The sequence below is a fragment of the Sparus aurata genome, chromosome 5 (assembly GCF_900880675.1).
Source record: "Sparus aurata chromosome 5, fSpaAur1.1, whole genome shotgun sequence".
In the NCBI taxonomy this organism is placed as follows: Eukaryota; Metazoa; Chordata; class Actinopteri; order Spariformes; family Sparidae; genus Sparus; species Sparus aurata.
This window is the reverse complement of record NC_044191.1, coordinates 5,999,174-6,012,929: the sequence shown is the minus strand read 5'-3', so window position 1 is coordinate 6,012,929 and position 13,756 is coordinate 5,999,174. Positions and strand designations below refer to the sequence as shown.

General features: G+C 42.0%; 1 protein-coding gene across 2 annotated transcripts; it reads right to left on the bottom strand.

Moving 5' to 3' along the window:
• Positions 1-8,839: 8,839 nt before the first annotated feature.
• On the bottom strand, positions 8,840-13,305 carry LOC115581187 (uncharacterized). 2 transcript variants are annotated; one of them, XM_030416090.1, is made up of 2 exons: positions 9,287-13,305; positions 8,840-9,128 (listed from the first exon to the last, which is right to left on the bottom strand). In XM_030416090.1, exon 1 carries the CDS (start codon positions 13,281-13,283, stop codon positions 11,862-11,864), a length of 1,422 nt encoding a protein of 473 aa, XP_030271950.1. In that variant the 5' UTR covers positions 13,284-13,305; the 3' UTR covers positions 8,840-9,128; positions 9,287-11,861. The 2 variants fall into 2 exon arrangements, with proteins under 2 accessions (XP_030271950.1, XP_030271949.1); XM_030416089.1 differs by having other exon boundaries at positions 8,840-9,766; positions 10,421-13,305.
• Positions 13,306-13,756: the final 451 nt, after the last annotated feature.

Sequence of the window (13,756 nt, the reverse complement as noted above, 5' to 3'; positions counted from 1 at the left end):
CAAACAAGCTAACATTATTCAGCCACACTAACCATTCTGAAATGTCCTGCTGCTGCCGCAGAGTCTGTACTTCTTTCAGAGTCTCTCCTTCTGGGTCCGATTCTGGGTCCAACGGGTTTGGTTGAACGAAAAAAAATCTCTGCGAGCCTTAGTGTTACATCCACCATAACCATTAGGGCGTGCCTCTCCCTGTGAGTGACTAGCAGGCAAGGCTCCCCAAGTAGGCATTGACAGACAGAGCTTATTAGCATTTAAAGGTGCAGGCACAGAAACAGACTGCTCTGAATAAAGCGCAGCAGAGCGACTTTTAGACAGCTGGAATTCAGGACCACGCATGTGTTTGGGGCAATACATATCGAATACACAGTTGTTGGACCTCTGACAGCTGTGTGAAATTGATGAAAAACTGATTAATATGGGACCTTTAAGGTTGGGTCAAGTGCAGTATTATTGTTTACATCAACATAAAATAATCAGGTCATAAGAAGTAACTCAATTCAGATTCTGTGAAGTCAAATATTTTAGATGTGATATCTGGACATAATTTTTTTTAAATTTGAGCAAGGTTATACTTCTTTCAGTATAACTGCCATTTTTATTATCAGGGAAAATACCTCCTTTTTTATCAAACATTTACAGAAATCTACAAGATTGTTCTGCACACAAAATGTATGGTCACATTTGATGTTTTTATTTATTGGTAAAGAAATGTCTTTGTGAGGAACCTTCTAATATGAGCCATAATGGTCAATTATTGCCTTTTTTGTAAGACTACAAAACTGCACTATAATAATACACCTTGAGCAGTGTTGCTCTCCCCTGGACTCTTTGTGAGTGGAATCTTTGTGAGTGGATTCTTTGCTACGTCCTCATTCTGCTGAACGAAGCTGCCCTGAACAGAGGAATTTGGATTGGAGTGCATGGTGAGTTAACCAAAACAATTCACATGAGCAGAGGAGAGTGAGCTTTTGCTAACTGCTAACTACAAGCCTGCATTTCTGAAAGCTATTTTCATCTGAATTTTATTACTAGTATTTCAGCATTTTTTACATTACATTTTGATAGGATGGTTTTAATTTCCTCTATTGTCTGACAGTTGACCTGTTTGTTAATTCATACTACTTGGAACAGCCAAGCTCTCATTTCAGCATCAGATTGTATTCATGAGCACACCCTTTATCTCACACAAATCCATTAAACCTGTATTAAAAAAGAATGTGGATTACCAACTTTCTGCGAATAAAATCTGGCTGTTCCTATATTGAATTCCGAATCCCAGCTGTGACAACTGAGCTGTGGGGTTTAGTTGTCAGTTTACAGTTTTTCTCGATTGTTTACACGCATTTTCTGAAAGCATGCCTCATGCTCTGAGAACACACAAATCAAAAAACACACACACAATGGGCAAAACCCCTCAATTCTCCTGCAAAATGAAACTTTACATTCAAAACAATTTTATTTTTTCTCAAAATGGTATTTTGTTTTTAAATGACACAAACCATCATATGAATAGACATTTATAAGAACTAGTTGAACACTGATCTTCTCAATGTAGAACACTATGATAAATGGAAAACACTTCTTCATTTATCATAATGACTTAGGCCTTTTTTGTTCAGTGTTACACTTACTACAGTCAGTACATGCATAAGTGTGTTGTAAAATATTTGAGAATATTGTTTTTATACTCAGAACACACAAATATACGGTAAAAGATATATTTAATTTTTTCCACAAAAACAATGTACACAATGTACATCCCAACCAACACAAAGTTGCATATACAACAATATACGGTCTACATACAAAACAACAGAAGAATTTACTGTACACATTTACAGTAAAAAAAAAAGAAAAAAAAAAAAAAAATACTGTGCAGCATGCTCTTCTCTGTTTCAGTCTGGCCCAGGCATGTGCACACATAAGGCCCAAAGGGTGCTTGAGACCCTGCCCTTTGTGCCTCGTACTCTAAAGTGCCCTTTTTGTGTGTGTTTTTAATGAATACATAAATTCCTGTTGTGCAAAGGGATGCCAAAAAACGGCGGTATAAAAATTCCACGGTTACCGTACGTATTTCCTGGTAATATGGTGTTGTGAGTGTGTTGAGCCTATAAAACCGCTTCTCTGTCTGCTGCGGTTCTGCTCTCTCTCTCTCTCTCTCTACGAACGGTCGCTACTTTCAAATTAAAAGCCCCCCGCTAAGAACCCAGTTCTAAACACCACTGGGGTGCAATGTAAAGCTTTTATTTTGAAGACAGAGAGAGAGAGAGAGAGAGAGAGAGAGAGAGAGAGAGAGAGAGAGAGAACTGTACAACACCACACATTCATACAGATGGAAATCAGACAGCATGGAGAGCTACCAAAAGGCATTTGAAAATTCCAAAATCCAAAATTCAATCGATCTATTTCTTTCTGAAATATTTCCCCATAATAATGATTTTGTAAACACTGCTGTGGGCAAAATTAACGCAATTTTTGATAAATTGGCAAAGTTATCACACTTGAAAACATCTAATCATAAACCAAAACAAACACACAATAACAACGACTGCAAAAATATAAGGAAAACTTAAAGAAAGTTATCAAACGAAAAACAAAGAGACCCAAATAACCAAAATATACGCCTTTGTTACTATGACACCTTAAAACAATATAAACACACACTGAGAGCTAAGAAAGACCAACACACCAGAACCCAGCTCTCTGAAATAGAAGAATCTTTAGAGTCAAACCAGTTCTGGCAGAAGTGGAACACTCTAAACAATACACAACAAGATCAATTGGCAATACAAAATGGCAGCATTTGGATGAATTATTTTACTGAGTTATACAGCAATTTTGCAAAGAACAGTGACCAAAACACACGTCAAGTGGAAAACTTTAGAATTAGTAATTAAAGACAACCAAAACCCTCTAGATGCTTCAATAACAAAGCAGGAACTGACGGAAAGCATCCAATCCCTGAAAGCTAAAAAGGCCTGTGGAGTCGACAGCATCCTAAATGAAATGATTAAATATTCTTTCTGACCATAAATTAAAATTGGCTATACTCAAACTTTTTCATATAATTCTAGCAGTTGGCACTTTTCCTGACATATGGAATAAAGGTTTAATAACACCACTTTATAAAAATGGAGATAAATATGACCCTAATAATTACCGTGGAATCTGTGTAAATAGTAACCTGGTAAAAACATTTTGCAACATTATTAATAAAAGACTTATCAGTTTTATCAATGACCAAAATGTTTTGAATAAATGCCAGATTGGATTCTTACCAAATTTTCGCACAACAGACCACATCTATACCCTCCACACCCTGATTGAGCAAGAATTAGACAAGAAGAAAGGAAAGGCCTACGCATGTTTTGTTGACTCCACAAAGGCCTTTGATTACATCTGGCATGAGGGTCTTTTCGACAGACTGCTCAACAGTGGCATTGGAGGAAAAACATATGATGTAATAAAATCTATGTACACAAACAGTAAATGTGCAGTTAAAATAGGAGACAAACAAACAGCCTTCTTACCCCAAGGGTGTGGGGTGAGGCAGGGATGCAACCTCAGTCCAATCCTGTTCAATTTATACATCAATGAATTTGCATGTCAATTAGATCAATCCACGGCACCTGGTCTCAATCTGAATGGCACAGAAGTTAAGGGTCTCCTGTACGCAGATGACCTGGTGTTGCTGTCACCAACAAAAGAAGGTCTACAGCAGCACCTCAACCTCCTGCATACATTCTGTCAGTCCTGGGCTCTGACAGTTAACCCAAAGAAAACCAAAATTATGATCTTCCAGAAGCAGTCCAGAAGTCAGGACAACACACACAATTTCTATTTGGACACCACTTAATTACAACATACAAAAAACTACACATACCTTGGCCTCAACATAAGCTCTACAGGAAGCTTTAACTTGGCTGTGAAAGATCTGACAGACAAAGCAAGAAGAGCTTTCTATGCAATTAGAAGAAATATCAAACTGGACATTCCAATTAAAATCTGGCTTAAAATTTTCCAATTTGTATTAGAACCGATAATTCTCTATGGCAGTGAAATTTGGGGACCAAAACTAAATCATGAAATTGGCAAATGGGACAAAACAATAATAGAATCTTTCCACACAGAGTTCTGTAAGAACATCATGCACGTCCAGAGAAAGACAGCAAACAATGCATGTAGAGCAGAACTCTGCCAATTCCCCCTCATATTGAAAATACAAAAAAGAGCAATTACATTTTACAATGAACTAAAACCTAGTGATCCCCAGACATACCATCACAAAGCCCTAACCTGCCAAGAGCTGAAGCCAGAGAAGAGTCCCCTCAGCCAGCTGGTCCTGAGGTTCTGTCCAGACAACCCAACATGGCCTGGACAGCCTCGGGACCACAACACCAAGCCAATCAGACCAAACCAAATTATCAACCAACAAAAAGAAATCTATATCGCATACTGGAAGGAAACAACTAAAACACAGAGTAAATTAAAATGTTATCTGACCCTAAAAATAAACTTCACATTAGCAAATTATCTGAGCACAGTAACAGATCCTAAATTAAGAAAAGCCTTGACTATGTACAGACTCAGTGAACACAGCCTGGCTGTAGAGAAGAGTCGGCACAGACAGAGCTGGCTGCCAGAGGAGGAGAGACTCTGCTCCCACTGTGACCGACAACAGGTCGAGTCAGAATTGCACTTCCTCACCTCATGCCCCAAATACCAGGCTCTGAGAAATCAACACTTTCCCAAAATAATACAAATACACCCTGAATTTGAACACACAACAAACATAGAGACTTGTTAGTCTTTCGTGGTTCCACTGGTAGGGGAGACCGGGGCTTGTTGTCACATGGGTAAGTTGTCACATTGCAATTATCCTTTCCACCAGGGGGTGCAACTAAAAAGTGGAATACTAGTTTTCTTCCTTTACATGGTCAGGTGTCATGTCCTGTCTGAGAAGAGGATAGCACATTGTGAGTTGAGATGAGCACCAAGTAACCATTTTGCACAACCCAAAGTAAAAAATATCAATTTCATATATTATAAATAAGCTTCATTCAGATAAAAAATCCTAACAGTGATACATGTGGTCTTGTTAGAGGAGAGATTAAGGCATCCTGTCATATCTCAGTCATTATTCTGTTTTAATTGACTATAAGCTAGTGCATTAGCAAACACGGTAGTTTGGGGCAACATGTCTCAGTCATGTTGGGGTAAGTTGTCACACGTGACATGAAGTGATCATCCTTTCGTAGCCATGCCACCTCCACCAACACATTAACTCCAGGCCTTACCCAAAAGCTGGTCCAAGAAAAAAAGTTAACCAGCAGAGAAAAAAGAGAAAAACTGCTATTCTCACAGACACAACTGTGAAGGAGGCACTTGAAGCTGAAAGGCAGGCACAAGGGAAAAAAAGGTGATTCAAAAAGAAATTCAAGGCAACCAAAACCAAAATACCAAAGAAACAAAGCACACGGAAGAGACAGAGGGCAGGTACGAGAAGAAAAACTCTAGATGACTCCTCATCGGAAGAAGATGAGTCCCTGTGCCTGGTCTGTGTAGAGCCATTTGGAAACAGCTGCCCAGGAGAAACCTGGGTGCAGTGCATAATATGCAAAGGATGGGCCCATGAAGAATGCACCCCTGGCAAATCAGTCTATGTTTGCCAGAACTGCGACGGATGATGAGTCTGACTAGTGATGAAAATTGTTTGTCAGGTTTTCTTTGAGTTTTTATGAATGGATTTTCCAGCTGTTGGAACTATGTCCACATTTCAGGACTGGTTTAAGTTTGATAAAGAACCAATGCTTTCTTTTTTTGTAATTTAATTCAATCTGGAATTTTGATCTTAAGAAAGGTAAGACAGGCATTTGCGTCTGAGAGCCATGCATAGCCTACAAGCCAGCAGTTCCTAAGGACTTTAATCCAGTGCATGTTGTATAATATTTTATGGTAACATTTGTTCAATGACTTTTTCAAGCTCAATGATAAACATTTTCTGTGCCTGACTTCAATGTTCACTTTCAAGTAAAAAAGAACAACAACAATAATTTTGTCCTTGTTTTATTTGTTGCAAAATCCAGTGTGACATCTTACCCCATATAGTGAGACAACTTACCCGATGGTGGGGCAACATGTCACATGTTCACACTCTCTATTTGATTGCTTATAACTCTGCACTGACACAAGATATAAAAATAACATGAATACAAAATATATACCTGAGACTTTGGTCTTTCATCTGGTACACATTATTTTTTTATATGATGTATTGATTCCAAGAAATATATAAGAGTGTAAAAAGTGTGACAACAAGCCCCGGTCTCCCCTACTTTACCGATGATAACTTTGAACTTCTGAGTCTAGATCTTCTCTCTCACTCTTTCTTTCCAGATTGGGATGTTTCTCTATCTTGTAAAAATGCACATAGTTCGTTTGATCTTCTCTCTCCCTTTACTTTTTTTTACTTCAAAAATATTTGTCCCTGTTGTGAGTTTTTGATTATTTGGAAAATATTTTTTTATCAACCTTTTGCTTACAGTTTTTCTCAATTGTTTACACACATTTTCTGAAAGCATGCCTCATGCTCTCAGAACTCTACACACAAATCAAAAAACACACACAATGGGCAAAACCCATTACAGTTTTTCTCAATTGTTTACACACAAAAACTGGTACTTGAGACACAATGACCACAACATGTAACTCATGCACCAACCCCCTGAACCAGTTCTGCTAAACTAGAAGCACAATTCCTGCTTTACACTCAAATTGCAGTTCTAAAACACACTTTTTTCAAAACACTACACACAATTCTCTGCATTTGGCACAATTTTCATGAAGAAAATCTCTTGCTTTCACAAAGAACACTCTGTCATTCAAAATTCTAAAGTGAACTGCCCTACTATGCACACTGACTCATCAAATGGGCAAACACCTAGACACCCTACACAACACACTCATTCCACCAGAGCAGCTCAGGTACGTTGTCATTTGGGACAACGTAAGTTTCCACTGGGCTGCTCTGGTTCGTAACTGGTTCACTGCCCAACCACACTTTACCTCCCTCCATATTCTCCATTCCTCAATCCTATTGAGAATTTTTTGTAAAGTGTATGACCGAAATCCACAAATCCACAAATGTGTATACCCCTTCTCCAAGCTATGGAAGATGCATGTGGATATATAGCAGTTGGTGCTTTTCATGGCTGGATTCACCATGCTAGGTGATGTTTCTCTTGGTGCTTGGCCAGGGAAAACATTGCTTGTGATGTGGATGAGGTGCTGTGGCCAGACTGAAACGGAGGAGATCATGCTGCACAGTTTTTTATTTTTTTATTTTATTTTTTTACTGTAACTGTGTACAGTAAATTCTTCTGTTATTTTGTATGTAGACCGTATATTGTTGTATATGCAACTTTGTGTTGGTTTAGATGTACACTGTGTACATTTTTTTGTGGGAAAAATAAAATATATCTGTTACCATGTATTTGCGTGTTCTGAGTATAAAAACAATATTCTCAAATATTTTACATCACACTTATGTATGTACTGACTGTAGTAAGTGTAACTGAACAAAAAAGGCCTAAGTCATTATGATGAATGAAGAAGAAGTGTTTTCCATTCATCATAGTGTTTTACACTGAGCACATCAGTGTTCAACTGGTTCTTATAAATGTCTATTCATTTGATGGTTTGTGTGTGTCATTTGAAAACAAAATACCATTTTGAGAAGAAATAACATTGTTTTGAATGTAAAGTTTAATTTTGCAGGAGAATTGAGGGGTTTTGCCCATTGTGTGTGTGATTTTTGATTTGTGTGTAGAGTTCTGAGAGCATGAGGCATGCTTTCAGAAAATGTGTGTAAACAATCGAGAAAAACTGTAATTCTCCTGCAAAATGAAACTTTCAATTCAAAACAATGTTATTTCTGTGTGTTGTAAAATATTTGAGAATTATTGTTTTTATACTCAGAACCAGAGCATGTGAACGGAGCTGAGCGGCGAGAATTTCCACTCCTGGCTTACGTGGGCATTCGCTCCTTCGCTCCATCGCTCAAAGTTATACCAGACAACTTATACAAGACCGCTCTCCGCTCACCTACAATTTCATTCAGCTCCAGTGAAATCGCTCCATGCTCGCTCAAATTTAAAAGAGGGAGCAATTCCTGACATTGCACCTATATGACCTGTCTGCTTGCTTTTGGAAATATTTACAAACTCCATCTCTCAACGAATGACCTCCTTGAAGGCACACATGAGTCTGTGTGGACTTGTTCATGCCCTAGACTCGTGGAGAGCGGTATCAGAACGGAACTGTAGTGAAACGGAACCATGGCTCTGACTATATTTTGCACGCTCCGCTCCCCACTCGCTCCACGCTCCACTCACATGCCCTTCTCAGAACACACAAATACATAATTACAGATATATTTTATTTTTCCCACAAAAACAATGTACACAGTGTATATCCCAACCAACACAAAGTTGCATATACAACAATATACGGTCTTCATACAAAACAACAGAAGCATTTACTGTACATAGTTACAGTAAAAAAATAAAAGATAAAAAAAAAAAAACTGCAGCATGCTCTCCTCTGTTTCAGTCTGGCCACAGCACCTCATCCACATCACAAAGAATGTTTTCCCTGGCCAAGCAGCAAGTGAAATATCGCCTAGCATGGTGAATCCAGCCATGAAAAGCACCAACTGCTATATATCCACATGCGTCTTCCATAGCTTGGAGAAGGGGTATACACATTTGTGGATTTAGGTCATACACTTGTCACAAACCGGGCCGCACGGCCATGACAAAGCAAGGAGATGCACACGTGAAACAATTAACTAATTATTTATTGAAGACAAAGTAACTTAAAAAGTAACCTAAACTAATCATGGCGTGTGTAGTCAGTGGAATCAGTGGTGTAGGTGAATGCATGAGTGGAGAAGTGTGTGTGTGTATGTGTAATGCTGTAAGAAGGATGTACAGAAACCAAAATGCCAAACAAAAGCTGAACAAGGTGTCTCTGGGAGGAGAGCAAAAAAAAGGACTGAGCTCCAGGAGAGAGATAAAGGCACCCAGACTCTCACAGCCCAGGTGGTGCCAATGCTGCTGACGACCCTGCTGATGTCAGAGGGAGAGAGAGAGCAGGGAGGGTCGTCACACCCCCCCCCATAAGACGGGGGGTCCTCACAGGATCTCCGTCACAACATAATACATAAAACATGATACCAAAGTGAGAACTACATAATCAAATACTACAATAATTGCAGCATACTTACAATCTGCCAGTTCCAACATCCATTCCCCAAAACAGCAACATCCCAACCTATAAGGGCCAATTTCAATTGATACGGAGGGGAAGGAAGAACAGAAGGTGAACAAGTTCCTACTCCATCACTGGAGCCCGAGACAGTGCATCTGCAACCACATTATCACGGCCCTTAATGTGTCGGATATCCAGATTACAAGACTGCAGGAACAGCGACCACCTAATTAGCCTTTGATTGGGGCACCGCAAAGAATGTAAAAAAGTTAGTGGATTGTGGTCTGTGTAGACCACAACAGGTGCCACACCAGACTCCACATAAACCGCAAAGTGCTGCAGGGCCCAGACCAAGGCCAGGGCCTCCTTCTCAACCACAGAGTAGTTAACCTGGTGTCGGTTAAACTTCTTAGAAAAAAAAACTGACTGGTCTGTCAACTCCCTGCTCATCTGCCTGCACCAACACCGCTCCTGCTCCTACATGGCTTGCATCAACCTGTAAAACAAAAGAACAGTCAAAACGGGGTGCAGCCAGCACTGGTGCAGAACACAAAAGACACTTGACATTACTAAAAGCCTCCTGGCACTCTGTTGACCAAACAAACTGAGCCCTGGCCTTCAGCAAGTCAGTGAGTGGTGCCACCACAGATGAAAAGTTCCTACAGAAGCACCGATAATATCCAACCAGCCCCAGAAATCTCATGAGCTCTTTCTTCGTCATAGGCTGTGGAAATTTCTCAATTGCCAACACTTTGGCACGCACAGGAGCCACCTGCCCCTGTCCCACCACCCGACCCAGGTAAGTCACAGTAGCATGAGCCAACTCACACTTAGCTAGGTTTACTGTGAGCTTCGCCTCGGCCAGCCGATCAAACAGTGCCCTAACCCGCTGCATGTGAGAACACCAAGAGTCACTGTAGACCACCAAATCGTCTAAATAAACTGCACACCCAGTCAGCCCAGCCACCACACGATTCATAAGGCGTTGAAACGTGGCTGGTGCGTTCCGCAACCCAAATGGCATCACCTGATAAGAATACAGTCCAGAAGGAGTGATAAAAGCTGCCACTTCTTGTGCTCGTTTGGACAAGGGCACCTGCCAGTAGCCCTTCAGCAGATCAAATTTAGTGACGTATCTGGCAGCACCCACCTGGTCTACACAATCCTCCATGCGAGGCAGTGGAAAGGAGTCTGGCTTTGTCACTTTGTTGACCTTCCTGAAGTCTGAGCAAAACCTAGGTGTTCCATCACTCTTAGGCACTAAAAGGCAAGGAGAAGCCCAGCTTGAAAAGGAAGGCACAGCAATGTTATTTTCAAGCATATATTTAACCTCAGCATCCAAATATTTACGCTTCTCAGGAGAAACTCTATAAAAATGCTGACGGATAGGCAGTGTCTCACCCACATCAATGTCATGTTCGGCCCAGTCGGTGCGGGACGGCACGTCACCAAACAAGGGTATTTGAAAATCAACTCTTCAAATTCCAGGGCGTGTTCTTCTGGCAAATGACCAACCAACCCTTTAAGATTCTTCAAGGTCTCTGAATTTTTCAACCGGCCCGACAGCACCCCCTCATCAGGCTCAAGAACACCATCAAGACACTCACCTAAAACCCCTCCCACTGTACCGACTACCAAAGCAGGACTCACTGCCACTGACCCCTGCTGGTCAGCAACGGATGCACTGGGAGAGTGAGCATAGTAGGGCTTCAGCAGATTCACATGAAATAGTTTAACTGACTTCCTCCGACCAGGGGTGGAAATCAAATAGTTTAGATCTGAAACACGTTTTACCACTGTATAAGGTCCCATAAACTTGGCCTGGAAGGGTGAACTCACCAATGGACACAGAGCCAAAACTCGATCGCCCTCACTAAACTCACGCAGCTCAGCTCTACGATCATACTGCTTCTTCATTTTAGCCTGGGATGTAGCCAACATTTGCTTTGCCAGCTCCCCAGCAGTGTATAGCCTATGCCTAAACCCATTGACATAGTCAATTAAGTTAGTGGGTGGATCTGACCCCTTCCATCCATCCTTAAACACAGACAGTGGACCCCGTACAGTATGCCCAAACACCAAATCATTTGGGCTAAACCCTGTGCTTTCTTGCACTACCTCCCGTGCAGCTAAAAGCAACCAGGGGAGCCCATCTTCCCAGTCACCATCAAGCTCAGTACAATACGCCCGCAAAAGTGATTTAAGTGTTTGATGAAAACGCTCCAGAGCGCCTTGGCTCTGAGCGTGATAAGCTGAAGATTGGTTGTGCCCAATTCCCAGGAGTTTTAACACTTGGCCCAACAGATGGGAGGAAAAATTAGATCCCTGGTCACTTTGGATCACTCTAGGGATGCCAAAAACAGAAACAAACTGTATCAGGGCCCTAACCACAGCTCTTGCTGTAATGGTACGCAAAGGATAAGCTGCTGGGTACCTGGTACTCTGACACATTACTGACAGCAAATACTTACAACCAGACCTGGCCTTGGGCAACGGCCCCACACAATCAATGAGCAGGTACTCAAATGGCTGACTGATAGCTGGAATCGGCTGCAGTGGAGCTGGTTTAATGACCTGATCCGGCTTTCCAGTTAGCTGACAAGTACTACAGTTTTTTTTTTAAGTCGTGGCCAGAAGAAATGACGCAAAATCCTGTCATAGGTTTTATGGACACCCAGATGCCCTGACCCATCATGGGCCAACTTTAACACCAAACCACGAAATTTTAATGGAACAACCACTTGAAAGATGGGATCCCCAACAAAATCCTCCCCATGGGGCATCCACTTTCTCACCAAGATCCCATCCTGGAGAAAGTACCCGCTGGCAACACTTTTCAGCTCACAGGGTGTCAGCACAGACCCAAACAACTCATCCAACGATCGGTCAGCTCTCTGTTCACTCTGCAGTTCACTGTGGGATACAGACAAAGGAAAATCAGGCAAAAATGGCAAAACAGTATCCCTCTTCCCATCTGTCCCCTTGGACTCAGCACAACTCATTGCCCGCGTAACTACACATGCAGAAAAAACTTGCGGAAAGTGCACTGCACTTTCATCAGGATGTTCTGGCCCCGAAGGAGAGAGGGAGACTACTGGAAGGCGCCCTACCCTTTCAGGCTGTTTTTCCCCTGAAGGAGAAAGAGAGACTGCTGGGGGTGGTGAACACTTAGCCCAAACCCGACTGCCGGCCAGATCGTTGCCCAGAATTATATCAACCCCCTCTATAGGCAATGCTGGTCTCACACCCATCAGAACCTCACGCTGCCCCAGTTCACAGTCCAAGTTCATCTTATGCACTGGGACAGGCACTACATCCAAGCCCATTCCTCGCATAAGGATCTTGTCACCAGTATCAGTCTTCTCAGAAAAACACAAAACAGATTCCAAAACATATGAATCAAAAGCACCCGTGTCTCTTAAAATCTTAACAGGCACTTGAGTGTCACTACCAACCAGTGATACAAACCCATCTGAAATGAAAGGCAGATAGGACTCGTCAATGGCACCAGTCAGGCCAGATTCCCCCCAGTTACGTTGCCACGCCCCCACATCCACAGGGCCTGAAACACTCGCAGCCAGGGCAGCTGGTTTTACACGCCCGCCTCCAGCATGCTGCTTTTTAGCTTTTAGCATTGGGCAGTCCGACTTCCAATGGCCTGCCTCACGGCAATAGTTACAGACATCCTCTCCATTCTGAGGTGCTGCCCGGAACCCCTTACATGAGGAAATGCCAAAACGAACAGGTGATCTACCACCCTCCTTTCGCCCAACAGGCTCCCTTCGAGGCTCACCAGGCCTGCCCTTATGAACAATCACATACTCATCAGCCAGCCCTGCAGCCTCAGCAGCAGTTGTAACCTTGCGCTCATTAAGATATGTGGCAACCCGACTGGGCAGAGTGTCTTTAAATTGCTCAAGGATGACCAAATTGCACAATCCCTCAAAGTTATCAACACTTGAGGCTACACACCAACGATTGAAATGATTAGTTAGCTCCCTTACAAACTCCATATGTGACTGATTAGCCCTCTTCTCCCATGTCCTAAAACGCTGGCGATACGCCTCTGGGACCAACTCATACGCCTTCAGTACAGCAGCCTTGACTGACTTATATGTGAGGTCACCGCCCAAAGATGCATACGCCTCCTGTGCTTTCCCTGTCAACACGCACTGCAGCAGCAATGTTTGGTCAGAATCTGACCAGCCTCTTGCCAACTTTCAACAGCTGATCTTTAGTACAACCATCCAAAAACTCCTCACACGGCGAAGCAACAAAATCCTCTATACCTGCCATAGTGAGCTACAAATACACCAGGCCCAAAAGACAAAACAATGCAACTGGCAGAAGAAAACAACCAAACAGTGATTCAAAGGTCATCCAATGTAACAAAAAGACATTACAAATGTCCCTGAGACTAATGTGAAGTCCCCCTCTAACTAAACTGCCTATCCAAAACTAATCTAACTCACTATGCCTAGTCTTC

Coding starts and splice junctions, on each gene's coding strand:
- LOC115581187 (XM_030416090.1), bottom strand. CDS start 13,283: ATGGAGTTTGTAAGGGAGCTAACTAATCATTTCAATCGTTGGTGTGTA.